Raw genomic sequence first — 25709 nt, 5'->3', positions numbered from 1 at the left:
CTAAATATTTAGATCTGAAACCAATTTAGTGTTTATGAACCATAACTTTGAAGGGAACAACATATAGTTAATGTCAACAAACCTCCACAAGTGTAGATATGTTTGTCTAAATGAGATTACCAATTGCATATTCAAACATTAGAGAATTGAAGATGCCTGTTAGGGAACCTTAGGTATAAAGATAAAAACATGGGCTATGTATGCTCTTCTTTTTTTATTTTTTTTTAATTAATGTGGGTTTTTTTGGACTTGATTATGGGATGGCCTAGGTTATCAGTGCCTCCAGAAATTATTATAGACCAGGCAACAGAACTACATATTGTTAATAATTCTATAAAGTCCATGAGATGTCAAAACTATTTTTAAAACACAATTTTTTGGTTGCGCCTCTGACATATCCTAGTCACCCTGCACATGTGGATCAACTGCACTGAATCATGCACATGGCAGCTCTAACACAATCTTGTGTTGTTCCAATGTCAGCTGCAAAGACCATGGGAAAAAATTAGTAGTTACAGTCAGTTGACAATGGCACAACTAAGAACCAAATTCAAAGACGTATTATTTTATTTTTGAAAAAAATCCTACATTGTAACTCAAAGTAAGTAAAGTGTTTAGGGTAGGATGCACGACTTATTTTGGCTTTGACAAACACACCAAGAAGCCAGGAGGTGGAGAGCTCTCCCTAGCAATGTCATCAGTCCCTGGTGCAGACGGCACCACCTCCACTCATCTGCCTCAACAGTCATCTGCTCTTTTGTGTTAAGCTAAAACTTGAGATGTGGCTGAAGATCAGCAGGAGGTAGAAAGCAGCAAGCAGAGCATGAGGACCAGTCCCACAATGCAGTTAAAAGACTGGTCTCTATCATATGTATGGCAGAGGGGACAAAAGAGACAGCTCCAGACCTTCAAAAAACATTCAAAATACTTTTTCTGAGCTTTAAAATCCAAAATTTGGTCATATGTGACTAATGCTTGTTTATATTATGTTAGCTCAAGCATTTGTAATTTGAAATTATTTTCAAAACTGCATTATTTTGAAGAGTTAGACGAGTAAGAAGCATGCAGAATTATGGCAAAGACATTTATGGTGGTAGTTTTTAAGTTTCCCTGGAATCACTAGTAGAATAAATGCTATGTTTTCACCACAGATAGGTAGCAGAAGTGTTTCAACTTTTGTTTGGCTTTATTTCTGCATAACTCACACGTTTATAAACACTTTGCTAATGCTTGCAATGATGTGTTGGTGAGGTAAGAGACAGACTAATGGACAGTACCTGCAGGGGTGAAGGTGAAGGACTGAACTGCAAAACAAGAAAGCAAACACATTGTGAGTTACACACCCCGATAACAAGCGTTAATTGCAGGGCACAAGTTTCCTCTGGAGTATACTCAGTTGTGGCTTAGTATCATATGCGGGACATAACAGTTGAGCTTAAAGTACTAACCAGCCAGCAGCCAATGAGAAATGACAGTTGGAAAGGTGAGCAGTGGATTTAGACAGTCACGTTTGAAGACAGTTATTGTGTGGACATGCTGTTCTCCACATTGTAAATGTTAGGATGGATTCTGAAACATGATCTGTTATGAACTTTCCTTGCTAAAAGCAAGTCATAATTCCAGTAATGGGAATTCCATGTCATGATGCAATGTTCACATCACACTTAGATGCAGCAAACATCATGAGAAGGAATGAGTTGCAGGAGACACACTGTTTAAAATGACTATTATAAACAACTACAGGTATATATTTTAAGGTATAAAATACTTTTTTCTCAAGCTACCCTCCCACCCAGCATGCCAACCTACACGCAGGGCTAATAATTCTGCATGCTAAGGAAGAGCTGTCTTAGCTTGTGTCCAAAGTCTATCTGTATGACTGATACAGATGCTGAGAGAGCTGGGGACGTTCAGCCTACAGAAGTGAAGGCTCCAGGGTGACCTCATTGCAACGTTTCAGTACTTGAAGGGGACTTATAAAAAAGATGGAGAGTAACTCTTTGCTCAATCAGATATTGACAGGACGAGGGGGAATGGTTTTAAACTAAAGGAGGGGAGATTTAGATTAGAGGTTAGGAGGAAATTCTTCACTCAGAGGGTGGTGAGGCACTGGAACAGGTTGCCCAGATAGACTGTGGATGTCCTATCCCTGGAGGTGTTCAAGACCACGTTAGATGAGGCCCTGAGCAACCTGATCTACTGGGTGATGTCCCTGCCTATGGCAGGAGGGTTGGAAATAGATGACCTTTGAGGTCCCGTCCAACGCAGGACACTCTATGGTTCTGTGACTGCTTCCTCAAAGGAATAGCAGTACAACTCTCCCTTAATATGAAAAATCTTGGCATCTAAACTGGTATTTCACATCAGCACATGTATTGGCATGTGTGATATATATTAGTTCATCAATTTACACCATGTCTCAGAGACTAAAAGTCATTGCTGTTAAAGGAAATTAAAAACATTTCATCAAAAAGCATAACCTATGAATGATACAGGCCACACGGTCATGCAAGGTGAGGTTCCACAGAAGCTGAGTATATCTAAGAGCTGCTGCCATTGAACAGGTCTCTCTTCTCTCTGCTTCCACCGTGCTGACTTTGGTGCTTGTCTGATCTCTTCTTGGGTTGTTTCATTTCAATAAGCCAGTGGAAAACTAATTCAGCTGGGGTAAGAACAAGAAGGATTGGAGTCCCCCGCCAAGAAACTCTAGAACCATGAACAGTTTCCTCTTGGTTTAGTGAGTCCAGTGAGGACATCGAGGACACTGGTGATAGCTAACACCAAGGTGAGGAGGCATAGGACTGTTCGGTTGAGAGCAGGGAATTAATGTTGTTTTTTTTTTTTTGATGGGAGCAAAGTATTAGAGATGTTTAGATGCCTAGGGCACCTGTGTCTTCTGGCTGGCATGTGACAACTTGTAAATTGTAGAGTAGTAGCGCAAATTTAGTCTCATATAATGTCAACATCAAATATGCTGTATTCTCAACTGTGCAAATCCTCCTCAAACAGGAAATGTTTTCTCTTTTTAAATGTATTATATAAGCACAACAATAGAAACTACTCTAATATTTGACAAACAGCTTTTTCATGTTAAATTAGGCTTCATAGCAACCCATTTTATTGTAATCCTATATTCACCTGACTTCCTAAAACTACATAAGAATCCTGAAGCACAGAATAATATAGAAAACAGATAGTTTGGGGGAGGAAGAAAGCCTTTTAATTTGGTGAATTTATTTTTCTGAATGTGATTTTCAAAAACTAATTTGTAAGTGGAACAACACATTTGGCGCAAAACGGATCACATTGCAAGGGCATTCTAAGGTGTTCTACCTCCAACAAAACTTTTTATGGCTTCTGCCATAGGTAAATTTTGACCACACTTCTCTGATACATCATTTTCTTCTCCAGTGGTTATAGATATGGAGTCACTGATTAAGTAACTCAGTTTATTTCCCATGGCTTCAAAGACATGGAAATGCACGGGAACAAAGAAGGATACCAAATACTCTTTCTGACCTTCCTCATAAAGGTCTAGTGTAACTCACTTCTGAGCACATAAATGGAGCTGAACCACTGACAGAGTGCCTCATGGGGAAGGAGTAATCCTCTTTGTACCTTTTTATGTGATACTGGAGATGTAAAAATAAAAACTGTCTTATGATAATGATGAAATGTTGTACCGAGCAATGCATTTAAAGCTTCTCATACACCAGCATTTTCACAGCATACATTTGAAACAAGCATACAAAATTCACCCAGGCCACCTCTGCTGTAAGTTCAACATGTTTTTTAAGCAGGTTTAACTGCACCTGTTCTCTTCATGATGGAACCTGATGAGATGGTAATAAACAGTTACTGTTCTTACCAGCATAATTACTGAGCCCCTTCCTCTTCTTTCTGCGCCAGTACAACCAGATGCTGAAACCCATCAGAATTACCCAACATGCACCACCAATGCCAGCTATAAAGGCAGGCTGTTTGACAACATCAGTGATTTGCTCTGTTATGCTGTTGTTATTTTCAGTAATGACAACTTCGTTACGACCTCCTGCACAAAAGAAAGTTGACAGGATATTGTTATTATGGATTCTGTAACTCAAACAGGAACCAGCTACTGGAAATAAAAATTAAAAAAACAAAACAACAAAAAAACAGTAGCGCACCTCAAAAGACTTATCCACAGTAGGACAGGTTTACTAAGTATTAATGCACACCTGAAAACCAATGCTTCTAGTAAGAAAATCCACGATCTATTGCAATTTTGCCAGAATGTATTTGGAAAGATGGCTTTATAGCATTCTCCCAAATAATTTAACAGATTCTAGTCCAGAAGCATCCTTTTTTTTTTTTTTTTAACAGTATACATGTTTTTATTTTTATTTTTTGTATATAATTATAGGCAGAATACAATAATGAGAGAATGGATCGTAGGAAAACAACTCAAAAAAACCCACCCAAACAGCTAATCAAATGAGAAATCCAATGTAAGGCTTGCTATAGTATCAAAAAGCAGTTCCTTCTTTTATTCTTGTCAGCATGCCAAAAGATCTTAACACATTTTTTTCTTTATGTTAGAGATTCAAAATTAATATAAATAATACAATGTATGTATTTTTAATTGAAGCAAAAATGCATTTTCCAGCAATTATTTCATGGTGAACGCAATCCAAATGAATCCTAAGCATACTGATTTTGACACAAAGCAGAAAATAGCTTAGGTAACTGTAAGCGCTAAATCATAGGAACAGATGCTATTTTTTCACCCAGAATAGGCATGAACAATCCTTAACATTAACCTGTAAGAAATAATTATGACATGTGGAATACCAATTAAAGTGACATGCATCGAAAATAACTATATAGTATCTTAATTGTGTCTAGTACCTTAGAAAACTGTAAATTTCAGTAGATGCTCCCAATGGTTTTGTTTTGTTGTTTGTGTGTGGTTTTTTTTCCCCTCTTCCTCTAAAAGGGAACTTTTTCAAAAGGAAAAGCTTGGTGTCTGGCTTGAAAACAAATGCTCATAAAAATGTAGAAAGAAATTCAGGAAATGCTTAAACATTGTTCCAGGGTTGGCACCTTTCTAATTCCAACACCTCCATGTCAAAAATGGTTATTTTTAAAGTCAGGAAATGTGGAACATATTTTTCTGCAAAAAAATATGAACCTTGATTCTATTTGTATTTGATATAAACTGCCCACATCTAAATTTTTGAAAGTGGAGAAGAAATTGTCCGTCATTTCTGGTAAATGCTTTTATATAGCTCAGTTCTTGAAATCCCTGTGAAATACTATCAGATGCCTGTATGCACGCAGAAGAAAGATTTCAAGCTGCAGGAGTACCTACTCTACTGAGACAAAAAATACTATGATTCTCAGTGATGAGTCTATCACATACATAAAAGTAGTTGAATATGGTAATAAAACATTGAAATGGTCATTCAAAGCGAATTATTAAAAGTATTGTAGCATTATGTGTTGCTGTCAAAATGTATGTTATGTATTCCTCTTCTGTAAGTCAGCAGAGGTTAAATTTACCACTCCCTTCTTTAAGCAAAGCAGTCGCTGTGTCAGCACAGCAGCTTCAGCCGAAAGCAAAGTCCTTTGCTAAAGTAGATGAGAGAGAGGAAAGCCTGACACTTTCAGCTTTATTTCCACAGATGGTTCTTCACGGGAGTCAACAGTTTAAATCTGCAAGGTTGTGAATGCGAACCTGTCCCAGAGCATATCAGGTTGCCCATGCCTTCCCTGCCTGCACCTGCATTGGCCTCAGAACGGTGCTGCCCAAGCAAAGACACAGGGTTAGGTCCTCTGCTAAGCTCAGAGTTGGCTTCAGCTACTCAGGAAGAAATGTAATGCACTGCATTACATTGCTATAACTCTGTTAATGATCTCTGTGATTTTATTAAGCTTTCTCTCTTTCATCACCATGTCAATATTTAGTAACGATGACCGTCTGCTTTTGCAAACAAACTGCTGAAACCATGCTAGAGCTTGGCTTGCTTTCAGTAGTTCTGCTCAAGAAACAAAACAGGCTTCCCACAAACAAAACAGGTCCCACAGAAGGATGTTGTCACACTATGCCTGCTGAGAAAAAGCCTTCGCCTTGTACCAGTTTATACTGGGTCATGCTGGTAAGCTTTATGGGTCTCAAGGTCTGTTAGCTGCAGCTCTCCTTTCCCAAGTTTTCCTATTTTGCCTTGCCACAGTCAAAAAAACAATACAATTCACAGTAACAGAGCAAGTGCCAGTGACAAAGAAAAGCTGGGAGGCAGCGGTGGCTCCTTTGTCAGATTTTCCCCTTTTGTTGTTGCCCATGGAAACAACCCACAGGTGCACCTCAGCGCTAAAAGAGGAAGTGCTGAAGACTAAAACTAATAGAAAGAGGCATGCTCTTCTAAGCACACAATTGATTTTATAGTAGAAATCAGCATGGGAGTTGATGTTGCTCTAATTGCCATTAACTTTCAGTTAATTTCTGTGCCCTTTGGAGGCAAGGTAAGAGCAGCAGGACAGTGAGGAAACAGGTAACATCCACACTGCTTTGGAGGCAGCCACACTGTCGTGGGAAGCGAGGATGGGGAAAGTGCTTCAGAGACAACAGATTTAGGAGCAGACACTCCTGGGTTCAAGAAAAGAACAACTGCTTCCAGTAAAGGCCTCCAAAACATCCTAGTGCTATAGATCCAATATTTTCTCTACGGTTAGAAAGCAGTCTCCTGGGGACAGAGGATGTGAGAACAAACTGCAGAGAGGTTTGCCTGAGGAGAGCATTCACAGGACTTTCAACTCTCCCTCTCTTCTGGGGGAAGGTGCAACCTGTCTCCAAATTACCTTCTGAAGTTTGCAGTCTAGCTGTTTGTTCTTGCCCTTCAGTGCCTACCAATTATGAATGCAAAAGTACTAATTCATTTAAATGTCAAAATAACATATGCTTTCTGAATTCGGTGACTGAAAAATAAATGGATACGGATGAGGTACCCACTGACGGTTCATAAAATTAATAGAATTGTTGTGGTTTTGGAAAACAAATTACATTAATTATGTATTTCTTTATATAATATTTAATCAGAAGTAATATATATGTCATCCAAGGTACCAGTGTACTATTTCATATGCTGCAGGTGTTTCTGTAACAATGCTGTCAGTTCAACTAATTAGAACAGATACAAGGGAAGTGTGTGACCTGTAACGCTCCATTGTTCCCGAAGACAAAAACATAATGAAATATAATGTCTTCCTCCCATTGGAGAGTAATGAAGAACAAAACTAATTTGTCGGACCAAAAATTAATTAGACACATCAGATTCGATTGTACCTATTACTGTGAAAGTTTGCAGCTGTTCCTCATATTATTATGTCAATGATGGAATGTAAGAATGAACAGGCCTGTGATGGACTGATGAAAAGAAATAATAGCGCTGTCTTTAACCAATATTGCTTTTATCTTCAATTCTATTTCTGATATTCCAAGCAAAATTTTTCAGCATATCAATAGTGATGGTAAAAATGTTATTCTTGATTCTCTCTCAGTCTCCCATAACATTTTTCAACATCAGGCTTGAAGTACGGGCAAGGAATTCCAGTAACTGTGACATGACTCCTAATTAAAGAAATAATATATTTTCTACAACTCCATATTCTCGTGTTTAATGAAAATCCTGTTTGGATTTTCATTAGCCTGTTACTTAGACTTGGTTTGGGAAATCAGTAGTTGATTATCCACGGTGAAAATCAGTTACTTTCAGAATAAATTCTTAGAAGAACATAACCTGTATTTGAGAACATCTTAACTTCTTACATGTCAGAATATATTTTGTGACAACGGACGTCATACTGTTTAGCAATGAGACTTAACTGTTCTGTATCACTGACATGCTCTCTCCATAACTTAGAATTTCTGTAGCTGTTCATTCTGTTTGCAAGCTATTAAGTAGTATAGCTAGGCACCAGGCCATATAGGAATCCATTATAATACAACCACTTGATAATGTTTTCCCATTCATGATTATGTTTTGAGGTTTGTTCACTTAATCCTTTTTTTTTTTTTTTAAGTTTCCCTAAAAATTTCATTTTCTTATTTTATGTTCCTGATTCTCAGTCAAACACTGACAAACAACCAACTCAAATTTTCCAGAAACTGTGTCACTTAAACACTACTACCTTTATCAAGTGAATTTATATTCTGAGAAACAACTGCCAGCAACTACGGCTCATAAGCAATAGAAAAACAGAACCTAAAGAAAAGTGAGATACAGACCATACAATAGTAAATACATCTAGCTTTGTGCTCCCCAAAGGGAAAACAGAAATGAGAGCAAAAATGCAACCCAAACAGAAAAGACTCTCTTCTGCTTTTCATGTAAAGGACTCTTAAACATGCAAAGATGTTACCAGAGACTTGTTGGAGTAGACGTTCTGGGATCATTAAAGGGATAAATAAATCATTAAGTTTAACAATGCAAAACTTACTTGGTCTCCAAACGCCAAAACCCTTTTTTCTTCCTTTTGTATTTTATTTGCATCCTAGCATCCCTTTCCTCCTTCATGTAACAATACAGATCTCCCCACAATTAACACTTGATTATATTAGTCATTTTTTCTAAGGAAAAAGACAAGATGAAGGGCTGCATCCAGATGTGGAGCTGAGCATTCTGGCAATCACCCAAGAAAGCATCTGGCAATCACCCAAGAAAGCACTTTAGTGTAAATTTAACTCACACCAGGTTAAGTGACACAAGACTACTCATATGCCCAAACTGAAAGGCACTTAAGTACTTTGCTGGAACAAGCCCAATGTGAGTAGGGTGTAGCTGGATGGAACCCTCTTAGTAAGGGAAATAACAAGAAAAGCCCTGCTCAAAGCGAGTGCAATGACAGATCAGTATCACAACATAAGCTATTTACACAGAGGTCAACATAAGCTATTTACACAGAGGTCCAAAATTCAGGCCCGCTAGAGGACAGGCTTCTTGTATTTTCAAAAATCAAATTCTTGCTTTCAGTTCTAGAAAACCCTTTTCCCCCTCCTTTCTTTAGAGTTTCTGTGACTGACTCTTTCTAAAACCAGTGCAATCTTATATTTCCTCTGCCAGCGACAATACATGCAAAGCTAGAATATCTCTATTTTGATACACAGGGAACCTGAATATCATTAAACATTTAAGCAACTCTTAGGGGTTGGCCTTTTCTAAATGCCTACAAATAATAGAAATGTCCATGTTTGGGACATTGTGTTGTTAACACTTTCTAGAGAGAAAATATTTAATAACAACAAACCCACAAACAAGCAAACAAAAGCCTATTTAAGCAATAACTAAATTAGATCATACAGATGAAAGTAACAAAATTCCTGCATTATGCATTCTGAAGGGGTGCTGTGCATAGCCCAATTCAGTTTTGCTAAATATAGTTACTTTTCCTATTCTTACCTTTCCCATATTGTTCTTGACTTTATGTTTCATACTTGAGAAGAATCTCAGAAGAAACAGAATCTGTGTTTCCCTTGGGTCAGGAAATTAATCCAGCATGGAAACCACTAATAAGAAACAGTCATTTCAAAGGCAGAGTTGATAATACTACCTTTGCTCTGCATTTGAACTACAGGCTACTCTTTCTTTGTCAGAGGAAACTTGTCTGCTTGGGATACCTGAGAAACATTGACTTCATATGTTCAAAAAACTAACTGTAAATAGTGCCTTAGGCACCAACGCTACGAGTAAAGCAATATTGCAGTCATCTGAAGAGGAGAAAAAGGGAGCTCTAGCTGTTAGTTCCATAAATCTGTCAAGCTGCAAAAGTGGTAAATTCATTTTAAAAAAATATTAGATCAGTTTCACTACGTACTCTGCTTTTTCTATAATGTCTCAGCAAAGAAAGAACTAGTTCACAGAACTGGCTGTGAGAAACCTGCACAAATCAAGACAAAACATCAGCAGGCAGTGGGGTGTTAAAAGCTAACTACCTAGCTCAATTTAAATGTTGTCTTTTGCTCCATGGATTTTTATGTTTCCAGAAGTGATTTATGAGAGCATTTCTGAAAGTCAAAACAAACAAACAAACAAAATAAAACAATAGAATAGACAATTTACTTACCAATTATTATGGGTTGTGGCTCACTTTTTACTCCCACACCTGCACTGGTGCTTGCAGCAACTTCCACACGGTACTGAATACCTGGATATAGGCCACCTATTACTACAGACCGAATGGCTGCATCTACTGTTTTGTTGATATGAAATCGAGTCTCATTACCTAGGCACCAGATCTGGGACAAAAGTTGAGGTGTTAAAAATGATGAAATTCTTCATACTCATAAACAATAGCTCATAGATATGACATATCAAGGTATTGCATGACAACCACTATTTTGTACTTTGGACTTTTAAACAATGTTACCATCCAGGAGCAGCTGGAGTTGGGATGCTTTAGCTCAGCAAACTAACCCAGATTAGCATAAAATCAACTATGTTGCAAAGACTGTTCGCAAACACTGCTCTGGACTCTGACTCTCAAAGGAGTGCAATTCCATGGTACACTTCTTAGGAGCACAGAACAGAATCATCCGAATGAAAAAGAGGTCTTATACATTAATTGAAATCTTGTTCAGCAGTATAATTACTGGCAGATCTTTCCTTAAAAAAAAAAATCCATTTTATTCATTCTTACTTTCCCACTGAGCAGCAAAAGGAAAACAACTAATAGAATGCATCGTAAAGTACTAAAGAATAAAAAAAAAATTCAAAATTTCAACTTCATTTTGCTACAAAACAGGGGGATGTGAAATTTCTAAAGTGAAGTAAGTAAAAACCAACCTTTTATTGTCACTGTTGTGATTATCTATATTTTTCAGAAATCAGTTCCTGACTCAATTATTTTCTAATTAAACAAATATAACAAAATACTTTCTAATCCGAATTCACATTTTTTAATGAGAATTGTGTATCATTTCAGAGTGATGTTCTATCTCTTGCATTTATCCATAGGCTTTTCCTGAGAACAGGAGCAAGACTTCTTAGGGATTCTTCTTCAGTTAATGTTATCTGCACATATTGCTTCTGTATTATTAAAGAAAGCATTCACTACCACTTTACTCAAGAAAATCAATGCATAAAGGTATCATATGTACACTACATAATTATAAGCACAGAAGAAAGCACTGCTGGTGGAACCACTATCAGCAACCAACTGATGCGTCTAAGCTAATGATTTTTTTACCCTTATTTTTGACCCTTCTCAGTTTTTTGTCACACCTCATCTCTTTTCTCTGAAATTTTGAGGAAGACTTGGAGGATAAAAGAAACTCTAATTCTCCTAAGCTCGTGTGGATCTTATTTGTGGGGCAGAATGCATTAGGGTGAGAGACTATTCCAGTTAATTCTTTCAGTCCTTGTCTGTCCTGGTCTTAGGTCATAGCAGCTATGAGATGCTCCTAATTAAAGGCATTGAATTCATAAATGAATTTACAGGCATTCTCATGATTGAACTGGAATCAACAGACCTACATTCAATTTGTTAGCAAAAGTCCTGTGAAACCTCAGCAGTCATTTTATACTAAAGGAAGTGTTAGACTCTTTGCATTAGATTCACCATAGCCAGCACACTAATCAGGCAGCCACCTAATCTAATGCAGAAGGGATGTAATAAGTAGTGACTCCAGCCATTTTTATAAACAGTCTATATGTTTGAGCACTCACATGGAATGTGGCTTTTATTAATCATCATCCAACTTGGTTTCATATCAACATATTCTTGTGGTTTAAGATTGTTTTACTTATTTGCCTGTAAGCCCTTGATAGTTAATATTGACTTATAGTGGAGTCAGTATCAAGATGAATTAAGGCAAAAGATAATTATTAATTGATATGAAAATGAGATCAATAGAATATTGGGATTAATCAATCTTAATATTGACTAAAAGCAAAACAAAAGAAATGCTATGCTAAACATAAATATTGTAAGCATTTACTGCATCCCTCAGACCAAATGATAAGCTATAAGATGTTGAAACATTAGTTGGTTTAAAAGCTAAGCACTTTCTCCATTCTTTATGCTGTGTTCCCTCAAGATACATCAGGAAGAATAAATTATATCTTCCTATGTAAAACAATCACCTGCATCTCAAAAAGCTAATACTACCATTTCCACCCTTTGCGGGATTGTCAAGGAAGCTGCCCTGCTTTACTTCAATTAAAAATTTCACATTCGGTACACAAGCCTGTCAACGTGAATGTGTTTACCAAACTGTGTGTTCCACAGTTGCAAGCCTGTGACAATGCTGAACCTAGCTTGATCATTTTATCCATAGCGTTCCCCAACACCACCAATAACACACTGCAATGTTTCCATGTTGTGAAAAACACTTGTGCAAAAGCGAACCTAGTGAGGAATTACAGACCATTACAAAATGTAAGGTGATAAATAAGGAACGGATAATTTGAGACATCATAGCGACAAAGGAGGAGAGAAGACAGCCAATGCAGGAAGCAGCCAAGTAACAAACCGCATATACAAACTGGTCCTCAGAGCAAACAACCTAGCACTTTAAGTTTTGAATCTTGACAGTGATAGTCATTGGAAGAAGACTTGTATTCTCCCAGAGCCATAGTTCTTGATTTTGACCCTGAAGTGTCAACATTAGCATGTTTGCAGTGGAAAGGAGCAGTATATTTCCTGCCAGTTTTCATGCCAGAGTGAAGACACTCTAAGAAAGGGGCTCCACCACCTGTCCTGGGAGTAGAGAACCCCTTAGGAAAAAAAAAAAAATAATAATAAAAACAACCATTCTCTTTCCACAGCAGGGAAAAGGAAGAAATAAAAGCTCTGTAAACTAGCTGCCAACTACAACTCTCTTCCAGATCTAGCTCATGTTATTTTTGCTTTTAATGTAACAGTAGTGCTGCTTAAATTAAAAATAAAAAAATAAATAAAATGCATAAGCACTCAGTCCTCTTTCCCCATATAATTATATGGGTGGCAGTAAATGCTGCCAGAATCTAAATCCATAAACAGTGCTTTTGTTCTCTAATTCAAACAGGCTTTTTCCTTAAATACACATCCCTGTCAGTACAGATCCTTTCTACCTTGTACTCCTGGATGACTCCATTTTGGTGATCTGGAGGGGGAGGATCCCAGGAGATGCTGATGCTTGTGCTGTTGTGGTTTCCAACTGTCAGGACAGTAACAGACTGAGGAGGGGCACTTGGAGCTGCACCAAACAGAGGGAACAAACAGAAGTAAGACGTTAATACATCTCCTAGAGCACAAATTTTGCTGAAACTGTGTAAGTGCAAGACAAGAATACATACAGTTCACACTGCCTGCAGGTGTAGGTATGCACATTTTGTTAAGGCACTGACAATTTTGAATAATGCCTTTCTGAAGAGAAGCATTGCACTGAATGAAAATGCAGAATTTGTGGCAATGGAGAGTCAATACAAATCATTCCTCTTTTATTTAGATTTAGCATTTCTTAAGCTTGCATTAGAATTATTCTCACGCTCTCATTTGTTTTCCATAATACACGTATATGTCAACTAAGTCATAATGTGAGACTGCATCACCTGCCCTGAAGAGTCCTTTGGTTGTTTTTTACTGATGTCGTCTAACATTATTGTGAGCAGAAGTTTAAGAATTTTTATTTACTTTTTTTTGTCCTCCAAGAAGACATTAACTCAACATAAAGCATTTAAGCATAAAGCTTTTCAGTTCCTAGGCAGAAAAGGGTTAAACTGGGGCTTTACACCAAATGCCAGTGAACAGGGGAGATGGTAAATTAGGTCAGATATATACTTATGTCCTCTTTTCCCCAGGAAAATCTTTCTTTCTCCTGAGTCCCATTCAATTCAAACATTCACAGTGGCCACTGCACATCAAGGCCATATCTACCAGGCAATTGTTTGTCAGCCCCACTACACTCACTTGCTAGTAGTGTGAAGAAAAAAAAATAAATAAAGCATAGCTGTTAGTGATCAGAGCTATGCTAGCAAAGCCCTTCATGCTTTTGTTGGCTTAGGACATGTTTGGAAAGCGGTGCCCCAAGTTTGATAGGGAAGAAAAAGTCCCCTCTGTGAGCATCTGCTGCATCCATGTGCGGGCTCTCCCGTCATAGGTATGCCACAGCAAAGGCACATGTCCCTCCTTGGCCACTCTAAGATATTAAAACTTCTTCAGCCTCACTCTCTCCTCCCTTACTTTGAAGCAAGCACCGAAACTCCACTGCAGTGACAAGCTAAGTCACCAAAGTTGAGTGTGTCATATTACAGTATGTCCCTGGGAGGGAAATAAATAATAATAACATCTGCACTGACTTGGTCCTATGATCCATCTAGTCCATCTATCCTGGTCCATTTACCCAGTATTCCAAACAAACAAACAAACAAACAAAAACAACATAATAGAAAAAGGCCAGGAAAGTGTGGACTAATAAAGTGAGCATATAATGATAGTTCTCCAGGACAATTTTTCAACTCCCTGTGTCCTGTTGCTCAGAGTCTTTCTGTTCCATGGTGACATTTTATTTAATACCTCTTTACTGAATTTTTCTCCCATGAATTTGTCACCACCTCTAATACAAACTTAACATATTCAACATGAAATATGGAAGCTTGTGTTGAAGAATAACAGTAGACCTTTTATCAGAACCTAAAATATTTTCCAGTCTCCCCATCTCAACTTCAAATTTAAATAGTCCTCTAGTTTTAGGCACCTCATGTTGTGTGGCTCCTCAACTCCAATTCCCTAGTCTTGAGCTTTCCTATCCAGAGAAGACTCTTAACTGCTACATTCTGAGGGCACTCTAGTCTTATCTTTAATAGATGCTCCTGAATATGTGAACATTCTTGGACCATACTTCTCTGAAAAGCATACAAAGTCACTGGCATCTTTGTATTACTGTCTGGCAGGTTTAACACAACCAAGTGCAGCCACAGATATCGAGAATACTAGACTTTCCTGAGTCATTCCAGTTTTTCTTATTTTTTTCCTGTGGCCTCTTTGAGACTGGCTATGTTCCCACTTTGGATGGTTCTCAGTACTTGACCTGGCACAGGCTCAAGGAGCTGAGCTCAAATCCTTATCCTGGTAACCCTGAAGAGCAGGAGTATCTTGTTGCAAGAATTATACAATTTAAAACTATGGTATCGAAGGTGGGGAGGAGGAACTATGCAATATTACATAAGAACAAATATTCTAGAGAAAAATGACACGTATGACTCCTTTCAGGTTGCACATATTGACAACAACATTTTCAGATGCAGGTTCAGCTGTAAAGCAAATAGTGCTACTTAGAAACAGAGTTCTGGCAGGGAGAAATGGAGCTCTGTTGTGGACAATTTGACTCTTAGCTAGCTCAAGCAAAACATGGACAGGTGACCTTGGGCTACTCCTTGACATTGTGCAAAGCATAAAATTGGTGAAGTTAAAGTTGCATTTTGGATTTTATGGCAAATGAAATAATTTGCCAAAGAGTAACAATCAAACAAACAAAAACTATTCAAAAAACATAAAGGTATTCAGCAACAACAAACCATGAATAAATGTGTGCACAATATCAATTAGAACATTTTACATGAAAATAATAAACATAAAAATAGCAAAACAACACTATAACTCATTTTTTTTAATTACAGTGGAACATCTTGCTGATATGTATTTACTCTCATCTTTACAGAGGACATTCAGAAATATAATTTCTTATATACATATACCTAGGAAGACAGAAAGAGAGGGAGGGAGAGAGAGAGAGAGAGAGGTATATGTAAAATGAATACCTTACTCTAACATGTAAAGAAAAGCACACTGTAATGATTAGTCTATGCATTTAAACTGCATGAATATTCTAGCTAGCATTCTACCAGTGTGTGGTTTCTTTTTGTTTTTGGAGGATACATGCTAAGTTTGAAGCAAAATTAAAATCACAACTGATGAATGTGGCTGAAAGTATCACTTTAAATGCTGCACTAAGGCAAGCAGGAATTGATTGCTGTTGCAAGACAGCAACTGATAAAAACTAAGGCGACCTCCATTACCAACTGTCGTATTTTTGTGGTGACAAACAATAGGCAGAACAAATACCGCTCCACAAAGATATTCTAGAAGAGATTTAAAATAGTGGATATAAGCGAAAGAATTATCATCTGTCTTTAGAGCAAGGGTGAAAGAAGTGAAAATAAATTCTATTTAGCTCTCTCTTTGTATGTGGAGGCACACATATGTATATAACACTTTTGCTTCCTCTTTCTATGATAATATCACTCTGTAAGCTGGAACCATGATATAAATTAAGCCACTTGTCTGACACTGCTGCAGTTATTAAATAAACCACATTGAAAAATAACATTTGTAAAGCCGTTTTCTCATTTCCCTTGCTGCTGGCTTGTGGAGAACACCTTGCCTGCTTCTTGACATGTCAATTATTCCAGTGCTCAGCTTCTTCTTACAGATATGAAAGAACCCAAATCGCTGCTCATCTTTTCCAGACGCAGCCAAACAGAATTCCATTTGTTACTTTCACAAGGCCAAAGAGGTAGGAGATGAATGGATACTGAACTGTGACAAACGTCTGATCCAGAGGAACAGCCTAACTGCAGCAAAATTGATTTTTAGAGGTAACAGAAGTAACATTGCATGTAAAATTTAATCCAGCAGAAAGCTGCCACTACCCCTTGGTTGTACTTTGCCTTTACCAGGGCTATTCATTTTGATCTTGCAAAAAACTTCCAACTCTTTCAAATTATTTTCTAAAAATAGTATAACTGACATTTTAAAAAAGTCAAGTCTAGAAAAGCTCATTTTCGAAATGGAATCACAAGCTACACAGCAAGTGTGACCCTTTAAATAGACTGCCATTCCTCTTTATTGGATGAGAAGCAAACCTCAGTCATTAAACATTTAGTTGATGCTATTTTTGAAATATATGAACACCAATATAATTAAAAAGATAATGGGGGGATTTAAAGGCAATATCTGTAGAACTGCATTTACTGAATTTTTTAACTTTCTCATGGAACTACTTAACTTTATCACCCAAGCAAGAGGAAGACTTATTTACAGGGGCTGACAATTGACTGGTCATAATACTATGTGTTACAGGCCACATTTTTGAAAGAGACACTTGTAAATAGGCTCCTTGAAGGTTATATTAATCTGCAAGGCAAATCCTAGGTTGTGAATTATACATAACTATAGGAAAGAAAAGTTCTAAAAATCTTCACTATGTGGAAAATGATGTCACACAAAGAAAGTGGCATTTAAAGTAAGAAATTACTTGACATACTCTGTGGGTGATGAGGTTTGTACAAGAAAATTTAATTCTTCATTTATTTTATAGAAATAGAAATCTCTTTTTCAGTAGTTCTTAATTTACCTTTAGCAAGAGACAGTTAGATGAACTGAATAAACAACAAAAATCAAGTGAAAATGGACAAAAAGCACATCTGCTAGAGAGGCGGGAATACTACACTTTAACTCTGGAAAAGCATTTTCATCTTTGTCTAAACTGCTGTAAAGCTATTCGTAACTGACTGGCTTAGGCTTTATAGCCTGAGCAAAGAAATGGAAACTAGGAGGTCTCACATTCTAAATCTGACTTGAACAATGCCTTCCTACATGCTGCAGGACACTGAATTTCCTCATCTATAAAGTAAGGGCAGCAACCAAGTTATCTTCCGGATTACTTAATTATTTGGCAATAATCATAACAAATTACAGAGAAAAGCGAGCAATAAGCGAGTCCTTTCTAGAATTAAAATGTACTTGGCAATCAGCATTAAATTAAACCTCAGGAGACTACTGTAAGTGATTAATATGCATCTTCAATAGGATGGAAAGATTATACTCAAAACCCACAAAAACCATATAAGCATTTTAAAACTTCATTGGCATGAAGTATAGGTAAAGCATAGGTTTCTTTCCTGTGCTTTGAAAGGAATCGATGATACAAAGCAAGAAGATGAAGCCTCACTTTTACATCTTTCAGCTTCTATAGGAGAGCTGTTGATAAAGGCTCAGATTCTCCAGGCACAGGTTGCATTAGATAGACAGGTTTGTTGTAAACCAAGAGAATAGGATAAAAATGACATATCTTGCCTCATTCCCTTTATTTTTTAATTAAAAAACAAACAAACAAACAAACAAAAACAGTCCTGAAGTGCATACATTTACGCAAGGCTATATTATACTACATGCTACAGAAATGAATGCTTCTGCATTTCAGTGGTATAAAATGTTCACTATGTCTACACCCTGCATGTTTTACCTACACCTAAACGATACTTAAGAAAACCCTCCAAATGAATAATAGGGCAGTTTCATGAACAGCTAGCAAAAATGGAGTGCATGCCCTTGAGACCGGAGATCCTTCAGACTAGCAAAACATCTTTCCTTCACTAGTCCCCATTTCCTAACCAAACTGTTGATCTACATTCAACAGTATTGCCCTTTCAGGAAGATGTGCTTACTCTCAAATGCTCATCTGCAAAAGGTTTAATTTATTAGTTTTATTTTCAAAGTGCAGACCAAAGTCTTTTATTGCAGCAACGCTGGTTTATAAAAGAACGGCTGCTGTGCACACTGTTTGGAAGACTCAAAGCTACTTGCACATAACGCAAGAACGCATAGAAGCCAGAGGAATATAGGACTGGCCAAACGCTTTCTCCTGGAATATTTATAGGACAAACCTGAATATGAGGTTGAATTCTAATGCCAACCCTATATTTAACAAACGGAAATCATGTGAAAGAAATACAGCTGAACAGAAGCATACATACAATACCTAAAATGATTTCTGACCATTTTACTAACCTTCCTCCGTGGTACGAGCTGACTTTGATTCACTGTCCATTCCTTGGAATTCATTGAAATAAGGGCGAACTTTAATTTCATAAGTGACCCCCTTTTTCAGGTTGACTAGAACAGCACTGCGCTCTGTTGGGACTTTGACCTCTAAATTCTGCCACACAGCTGGAGACGGTAGGCCAGACGTTTGGCGATACATTACTCGGTAGCCCTGAATAAACTGCGATTGGCGGTCAACCTAGACATGGCATTAAATAATGTGTCAATAAACATATTAAAGTAATCAAACCTTTTGGAAAAAACAACAACAACACCAACAAACACATTTGCCTAGAATACCTCTGTTGTCATGAAAAAGAAAAAAATTAACAATTGTTTGCACTGCTGAATTTAAAAACTGAACTGCCGTCTTGTAAGTCACTCATTATTAATCATCTCTAAAGGAACATTTTTCTCACATTACTTGTTGTAGAACATTTCTTTCTATTTTACTATCTTCTTTTAAACATCCCATGACAAATACCATCTTAAATCATAAAACAAGCTCTCACTTCTGCAACAAATCATAAAAAGAAAACTTTGGCGTAATGCTTACTGCATGTAAACCTATTAAAGACATCTTGGCTACTGAAGTGCTGAAATATGAGAATAAAAGAAAAACAAATTCTTTTCAGAGAAGGACAAGTCTTTGAAGATGCCCTATATGCTTTCAGTTTGTCCATTACTTGGCTTACAGCTCATCTTTTCATGAGATACTCAGGAAAGTAAAATAAACATAAGACAGATGCAGAGAAAACAACATCCAAGGACACGTGCTGTTCCTTGTGCTCACTGTCTAACCACTCTCTTTGCATCCTGAGGTTGTGATGTACTCAGTCCATCAGAAGGAGGTGGAATGTTGTTTTTGTTTTATGTCCTAATTGTTGCTAGGCGAACACAATTCAAGCTTGGGATCACACACAGAAGTTTAAAAATTCTAACTTATCATAGCTATAAAATAGGACTTTTATTTGAAGGAAAAACTTAAAGTATGCTTTATCTGGGAGGGGTTGCATGCATTTTTTCTCTTAAAAAAAAAAAAAAAGACTTGAAACGATTTGAGTTATGATGATGTTTGCATGAATTTTTGTCTGAAAAAAATGGTCAAGACAATATGATGGATAAAACCAAACCAAACCTATCTGCTTCTGTAGCTGACAAATAAGCAGCCAAAGAAAACACAACGCAAATATCAAGGCTATATGGCTAGCTGTTTGGTAAGTTTCTGTGTTATAGCTAAGACTCAACAAGTAAGATTCCATTTCTGTTCTTGACAGTTTGCTTGTTCAAGGGTATTTCAGAATTAAAGATACATTTGTTTGACTTCTCATAAGAATAAATGAATTTAAGGCTGAAAACACAAAACAGGGTCTATTACGCTTTTCCTATAATCTTGTTATAGTTTATTGAGTCATTCAGAGGGGACCCAGATTCTTAAGACATTAAAAAGCAGGGCAAGCAAGAAGAAAGCTTTATTTATGAGAGCAAAGCAGAAATGTCTTTCATCAAAACTGTCACTGTTAAAAACCTTGCAACATATGTTACAACAACATTAAGCTTGCATTTTATAAACTTCTCTACATTCACTTTAAGTGAATTTATGCACTGAAAGAGGGATATAACTCACAATAATAGCTTGTTAATACCGAAAGAATCAAGCTGTGTTTTTAGGAAGAACATTAAGCAGCTGTTTCCAGATGAAGGGAGTCTGTAAATCAGAGTAAATTGTTTTTATCCATGTTTGACTTTCATTAATTAAATGTTTTACAGACATAAAGACTTTATGAACCTCATGTTTACTAGAAAATTCAGTAAGAATATCAATTTCATATACTTTGGAGTACAGGTTCTCAACCTACATCACAATATAAGGCTATGATGTTTAATAATCAAACACTGAGTTTGATTCCTGCCCAACTTCTGTGTTAGAAGTTATGCTGACAGACAGCATAAATTTTTTTAGAACTTTCCATTTTGTGTTTGCTGCACTTTTAAGCTCTACTGACTGCTGTCTTGAGGAGAAGATCTGAAAATTTAGAATTACGCTGAACAGTAACTGTGTTGCAACAAAAAAAAATGGTATGGAAACTGTTTTTTATGATGTGGTACAAACCAAACCACACACACTAACTTGCAAAAAACTGTACCCCTGGCCTGAAGCTCCATAAAGCTTTCTGTGGAGAAACAACTACCAGTGTCTGGGATTCTGGATTTGGGGCTACTTGACACTGACTCTGGTACACCTATTGTACACTGTACTAATTTTGAGTCCATCACACTTTCATATCTACTTACACATAAGTAATATTCAAACTATTCATACAACTCCCTTTCCCCTAGGCTTTTAAGATCCTTACCAGAAAGGCTAAACAATACAAGCAATATGAAAACAAAATGCAGGAGTACAACAAGGCTGTCAATTACAGGGTTGCTATAAACTAGGTTGATTTGGGGCTCACACAAGTTTCACAGCACTTTCAATTACAAGTTTGATTACAACAGAGCTGAAGGATCTGTCAGGATTTCAGATTATTGACAGTAATTCAGTTGTTCAGGGTCTGGGAGGGTACTTCAGAAAGAAAATACAATGCATTTTTAATGTTTTCTATAAATATCCAGTCATATTCAGTATCAGGAGAGGGTACTAAGCTGTCTTTCATACCTACCTAAAGTTAATCTAAAAAAGCAGCATTTCTCCTATGGTAAGATTGTTGAGAAGCCACTCAGAGAGGAACCTCACTTCCTGAGCAAGGTGGATTTTTCTTTTTGTTTGGAGTTTTCTGATTAGTAAAAACTTATTTTTGGATAATTACACAGATTAACCAGAGATACATCTGAGGTATATATATTTAGTTGGAGGTATATACAGTTGTATTTCACATACACATATACACACAATTTTATAAAAGTGTGCATGTATCTGTACATACACACATATACATACATGTTCGCATGTCTATGCTTACATAAGTGTACATATACATATATGTTTGTCTACACATACACACAATCTTATACATAATATAAAAGCTTGTGACTTCACCATTTCCTCAGTTATGTGGTAGTTACATGTCAGTCCAACAGCAGACCACTAAAACCACGCTTAGCATTAAAGAACTGTATTCAGTTGTGCTAAGCATCAGTTAATTCTGTAGGTTTGGTACACATTCACACCACATAGGTAGAGTTGCAGAAACACACACTGTGATTTGATGAAAGAATGTAATAATGTCTATTTATTTTCTTTTCTCTCCTTTATTTATTTTTTTATTTCTTTTTATTTTTTGTAACTTTTTTCTGCTGAGTACTGGGATCGCAGACTACTTCTAATCTTTCCAAACTTATCCAAATCTAGGATTTGCACGAGCCCTGGTGACATCTCCTCAAAAGAGCTGCAACAGTTGCTGATCTAAAAATACATTTTCTGCCTCAGAAGACAGATGGCAGAAAATGCAAATGCTCCTTTAAAAGGTAGAAGGGAGCAGTTACTAGGTAGGTTCTGCTCAGTGCTGACCCAATGCTCTAAGACAACTTACAGGAATAATTGATCCCTCTCCCTCTCTTTTGATGAATACAGAGTGTGGGATGTATCTATAAAACTGATGACAGCTCATTCCTGCAGAGGTCAGAACGCTTTTCCCCTGCAAGTTCAAACCTGCACATATCACAACTGAACATGAGACCTGTTCAGTGACTATTAGATCACTCTGTTAGGCTATTTGATTGTTAAAAAATGGCAAAAAAAGAAATCTTAATGCAACTTATGCTGCAAATATAGGCAGCTTTCAGGCAAACCCGCTAGTCCGCACCCTGAAGACACTTTGCAATACGCTCTTAGGTATGTAGGTTTCTCCTCCAATATATCCCAAGTAAAACTGTGCTCCCACTGTGCTCCAATACCCATGGCAATTCTCCATCCGGGCATAACACCTGGCATACTGTGTTGAACTTACTAGTATAGATTGACTGTATTGGGTTTACATGGCAAGGTTTTGGTAGCCGGGGTCTGCAGGGGCGGCCTCTGTGAGCACAATCCAGGAGCTGCTCCATATCAGGTAAGAGACAGTTTCAGCTGGCTCCAAAAGGATCCCTGCCCTTATCTCAACCCATGAGCTTTTTTTTTTTCCTTCATATTTTCTGCCTCTCTTCTGATGATGAGAGGAAGTGAGAGAGCAGCATGCTGGAGCTGTGATACCTACTGGGGTTAAACCACCACACAGTAATCTCTGGAAATTCAGACAGCACTAGCATGGATTTCCATACAGAAACAAGACAATGGGTGATGATACACTGGAAGACTATCCAAAGAACCTGACTAAAATTTCCAGCAAAGCACATTCATTTAAAATCAATGTCAAGTTGAAAGACAAAGGCACATACATTATCCTTCTGCCTGGTAGCCTCAAAATTCCTGGAAGGCATTGGGATTTCAAAGCAACAATTATTTTGCGACATTGAAGAACTGGATTTTATTCTTGATTACGCCACAGGGCTCCTCCATAATGCTAGGAAATTTCTCACATTTGGTGACTAATTAAATTCTCAGTTTAATGCCCAGTGTGAGAAAACTGAGCAGAGCAGCGCTGAGTGCAGAGTGTTGAGGTTAGCTAAAAAAGTGCTTGAGTACACAATATGCTGGGGCAATGCAAAAAGTATTTGATAGAAATAAAAATAAATCAGGCCAAAGATTTAAAATTAGGCCTTTGGTAACAGTGGGCATATCTGACATGCAATAAATATCTCTGCACCTCACCTTTCTATGTGTAAGGTTAGGATAATGACACGTTTTTATCATTGTGATGATAAATTCGGTATTATATGTGAAACACCCGTATATTGCAGTTGAAAGCATGACAGATAAGCATGTGAGACAAACTAATAATTTTTTATTCAATGCCAGTTTTCAGTGGTACGAATTTAATAAGACCTGGCAGCACATATTGAATAAAGAAGATAAAAAGAAATGTTGAATAGCTCCATGAAGAATAGATACTGTATGTGACCAGATAATTACAGCTGTACTTTAATACTTATGCACATGAGAGGTAAATTTATGCAACAGTGGCAATCTAACTTCTGACACTCCTTTTTAACACTGACTTTGTAAACCTGACCTTCTTTTAAAATAGACAAAATGTGTGCATATGTATATGCATTTTATTTCAAAATATTTTAAAACTGCAACACAGAAGCAGAGAACTATTTCTGAAATTTTAAACTCAAATAATAAATAAAAAAATGTAACACCAAAAAAAAAATCTCAGAAAGAAGAGAGAAATTGCCGTTAATTTGCTGGGAGTCAGGACAGCAGAAACTCAGTAATAAAGGAAGTTCCTCTGCATTCACTCTCTGAATTGCAGAAGGTCAGCAAAAAGAGTCTTATGACTCTCATGGTACTTCCATCCTTCTGTATGTTAGCTACACTATCTAATCATTTTATATTAATAGTGTGGACCTTATTCTTTGGACAGAGTGGCTGTTTTCTTATGGTTAATTAGCTGGTTTTGTTCTGGTTGCTGGAAAGTTTCTAATTAGCTGTTCCAGAGATTTTTTTTTTTTTGGTGTTTTTCTTCCCTTCACTTTCTAAACATCTCTACAGAGACCTGTACACTTGTCAGGTGGCACAGGGTCACTGCTTTAAGGAATCTTTCCAATAAGCTGATACCCATAACATTCATAACGATTTACCTTTAACTTACCACGTTTTCTTTACTCATTAGTAGTTAGTAGGGGCATCAAGAGACTTTTCACAGCATTCATTATAATATAATGAAAGAGGTTACAGTGCATAAAACTGAATTCTGTTTATAAACAGTGGCAAGCCTATGAAACTGTGTTTCTGATAGCTCTAACACCCAAGAAAGTACTTGAAAGAACACCACACAGATGTGATCCAGGTTTACATTTACTGGCTGCTAATGTTCAGCGTTTCTTAACTACTGACCCACCTGCTTGGGCAAAAAAGGTTTGCTACAAAGGCACCTGAACATGAAAGTCGGTCTGGCCTGGAGTTATTTAGCTGAAACAGACAACATTTTAGAAAGGCAAGCTGAGTGTTGACATCATCAATGACAAGAGGCAGTCTACAGATTTTCTAAATAATCTTCTAAGGAAGACAAAAATTATTTATTTATTCTAATCTGGCCCCCTTACCATTGAAATCTGTCAGAACAAGGATGGTGCATAAGCCCTGATAAATATGACTGAGTTGTGCAAAAACAACAGTAATCCCTATAATACACAAACTATTGCCACACTTATTTCCTATTGTATAATCCCCTGTACACATTAACCTCTAAGCAATATTACATGCAGAAGAAAAGCTCTGAGTATCATGAATATCTCTTTTGCAGAATTCATTCTACCTAATACAATTGTTTCAGTGATGCGCAGTGCAATACTATTTATCTCTCTCTTCCACCCGTGACTCTACTTCCTCTGGGGCAGATGCCCCAAGAGCAAAGCACTCATTTGTGGTGTGGAATGCCCTAGGGACAACCTCCTTCTATGGTAACAAATCATTTCCTTCAAGTCTCTGGAAGAGAAACATAGCATTTTGAAAGCCAAATACTATATCTTAACTTCTTAGAAGTTCTACCCAGTAGTTTAGCCCCTCAAATAGAAACGTTAAGTACTGCCAAAAAGATTCTGGTCTTCTATAATGAAAGAATATCCACTGACTTGTGGCAAGGCATATGCTAGAATACGAGATACTACCAGTGGATCAGGCATCAGCATTACATGCTGCTGACTTTTCTACAAATGCCCTGTAGGAAGCTGTTTTTGCATTTTAGGGTTACCAAATAATAGGATGTTGTCAGAGGTTCTATGCTTTGAAGTGGATAGTGCTTTTTATGCAACAATCTAATGTT

General features: G+C 37.2%; 1 protein-coding gene across 1 annotated transcript in view; it reads right to left on the bottom strand.

Annotated features, from left to right (window-relative positions):
* Nucleotides 1-25709, bottom strand: part of ROBO2 (roundabout guidance receptor 2) — a 1087423-nt gene that overhangs the window by 59069 nt on the left and 1002645 nt on the right. The window contains 4 exon segments of the mRNA XM_040566381.1: nucleotides 3869-4051; nucleotides 10099-10270; nucleotides 13086-13210; nucleotides 18805-19036. Of these exon segments, the coding sequence (XP_040422315.1) occupies nucleotides 3869-4051; nucleotides 10099-10270; nucleotides 13086-13210; nucleotides 18805-19036 (712 nt within the window).

This window comes from Cygnus olor, chromosome 1 (genome assembly GCF_009769625.2).
Source record: "Cygnus olor isolate bCygOlo1 chromosome 1, bCygOlo1.pri.v2, whole genome shotgun sequence".
Lineage (NCBI taxonomy): Eukaryota > Metazoa > Chordata > Aves > Anseriformes > Anatidae > Cygnus > Cygnus olor.
The sequence above is the reverse complement of the archived record's forward strand: the minus strand, read 5'-3'. Positions and strand labels throughout refer to the sequence as shown.